The sequence below is a fragment of the Heterocephalus glaber genome, unplaced genomic scaffold (genome assembly GCF_053883595.1).
Source record: "Heterocephalus glaber isolate CG9 unplaced genomic scaffold, H.glaber_assembly_v1.0 deba00001466, whole genome shotgun sequence".
NCBI classification, from domain to species: domain Eukaryota; kingdom Metazoa; phylum Chordata; class Mammalia; order Rodentia; family Bathyergidae; genus Heterocephalus; species Heterocephalus glaber.
This window is the reverse complement of record NW_028258313.1, coordinates 1,299,247-1,300,849: the sequence shown is the minus strand read 5'-3', so window position 1 is coordinate 1,300,849 and position 1,603 is coordinate 1,299,247. Positions and strand designations below refer to the sequence as shown.

Below are 1,603 nucleotides of genomic sequence, written 5' to 3'. Positions count from 1 at the left end.
CCATGTGTGAGAGACCAATGCAGCATTTGTCCTCTGTGCTTATCTTATTTCAATTAGTGTAATGCTGAGCATTTTCATCCAGGTTTTCATAAATGGAAGAATGTGATGTTGTATCCCCCAAATAATAACTTTCTGTGCACATGCTATGTTGAATGTAGTCCCTTGACTACTATAAATAGTGGAGAAATGGATGTTGATGTAGGGTTCTCTGTTCCTACAATGATAAGGACCATGCTGCACATTGTGTCTTGGGAAACAAGATATTTGGGAAAGATCAAGAAAAACAATAGTGACTCTATTTGAGATTTCAGGAGTAGAGCTTTCTACCTAAAAATGTTCTCTAGGTGTCAGATTTACTATCATGTAGAAAAGGAAACTAATTTCTTTCCAATCATAGGCATTCATTTGGAAAAGCAGCCATGCCAGTATTCACTGCTGTGTGTGCCTATGGTTGCTCCAGGAGACAGGCAGAGAACATCTGGCCTCTAAGGGCTTCAGCCTATCCTGGGATTGCAGGATCCTCCTCCATGCTCTCTTCGCATCCTTGTTTCTCAGGGTGTAGATGAGTGGGCTGAGTACAGGAGTGAAAATGCAGTAGAAGAAGAACGTGAACTTGGCCTAAGTGTGATTTTCCAGAGGCTGGGGGTACACGTAGATGGCAGGACCAATGTACATGGTGACCACCAGCAAGTAGGAACTGCAGGTGCTGAGTGCCTTGTGCCTGCCTTCAGTTGAAGGTAGCTTCAGTACAGCCCTCACAATGAAGGTGTAGGAAATGACCACCAGCAAAGGAGCCATCCCTGAAAAAGGAATGGCTCCAATAGCCAGGGCCAGCTCATTAGCAGAGGTGTCCCCACAGGCCAGCTCGATGAGCACAGGCACCTCACAGAAGACGTGGTCCAGGGTGTGGGGTCCACAGAGGGGGAGCTAAAGGGTGAGTGTGGCTTGTAGAAGAGCATTGGCGAGGCCACTGGACCAGGAGGCAGTTGCCATCTGCACACAAACCCAAAGATGCATGATGAGAGTGTACTGGAGGATCTGGCAGATGGCCACATAGCATTCAATGGCCATCATGGCCAGTAGGTTGCATTCAGTGCAGGCTGCCCACCTGAGAATACAGATTTTTATGATGCACCCCCAGGCAGCAATGGTGTTGTCTCATCCCCGCAGGTTGGCCAGCAGCTGGGGCACATTGGCACAGGTTACAGTGAGGCCCAGCAGTGAAAGGATGTTCAGGAAGAAGTACATGGGCATCTGGAATATGGGGTCCACCAGGGAGAGGAGGATGATGGAGCTGTTCCCCACCATGGAGAGGATGTAGGAGGCCAGGACCACTGCAGAGAGGGGCTGCTCCAGCTGTGGAAACTCTGAGATGCCCAGCAGGACAAAGGTGTTTGGAAAACTTATGTTTCCATTTCCCAAGGCATCTGCTTTATATGTACCTAGAAGGAATGAGACAGATTTTGATGACATGCATGACTTTTCACTTTCAATAACCTTACAGCAGCATCCTCAAACTTTTCCCTATGTTGAAATATGCCTCTTAACTGTTAGGAAAATTTCTGTATATCTGTATAACAGTTTCCTATCCCTTTAATTTATA

The 1,603-nt window shown here is 47.0% G+C and overlaps 1 protein-coding gene across 1 annotated transcript; it reads right to left on the bottom strand.

Annotated features, from left to right (window-relative positions):
- Window positions 1–618: 618 nt before the first annotated feature.
- On the bottom strand, window positions 619–1,071 carry LOC147826530 (olfactory receptor 2G3-like). Its single transcript, XM_087181064.1, has 2 exons — window positions 1,006–1,071; window positions 619–927 (listed from the first exon to the last, which is right to left on the bottom strand). The coding sequence occupies exons 1-2, from the start codon at window positions 1,069–1,071 to the stop codon at window positions 619–621; spliced, it is 375 nt and encodes a 124-aa protein (XP_087037190.1).
- Between the last annotated feature and the right edge of the window lie 532 nt (window positions 1,072–1,603).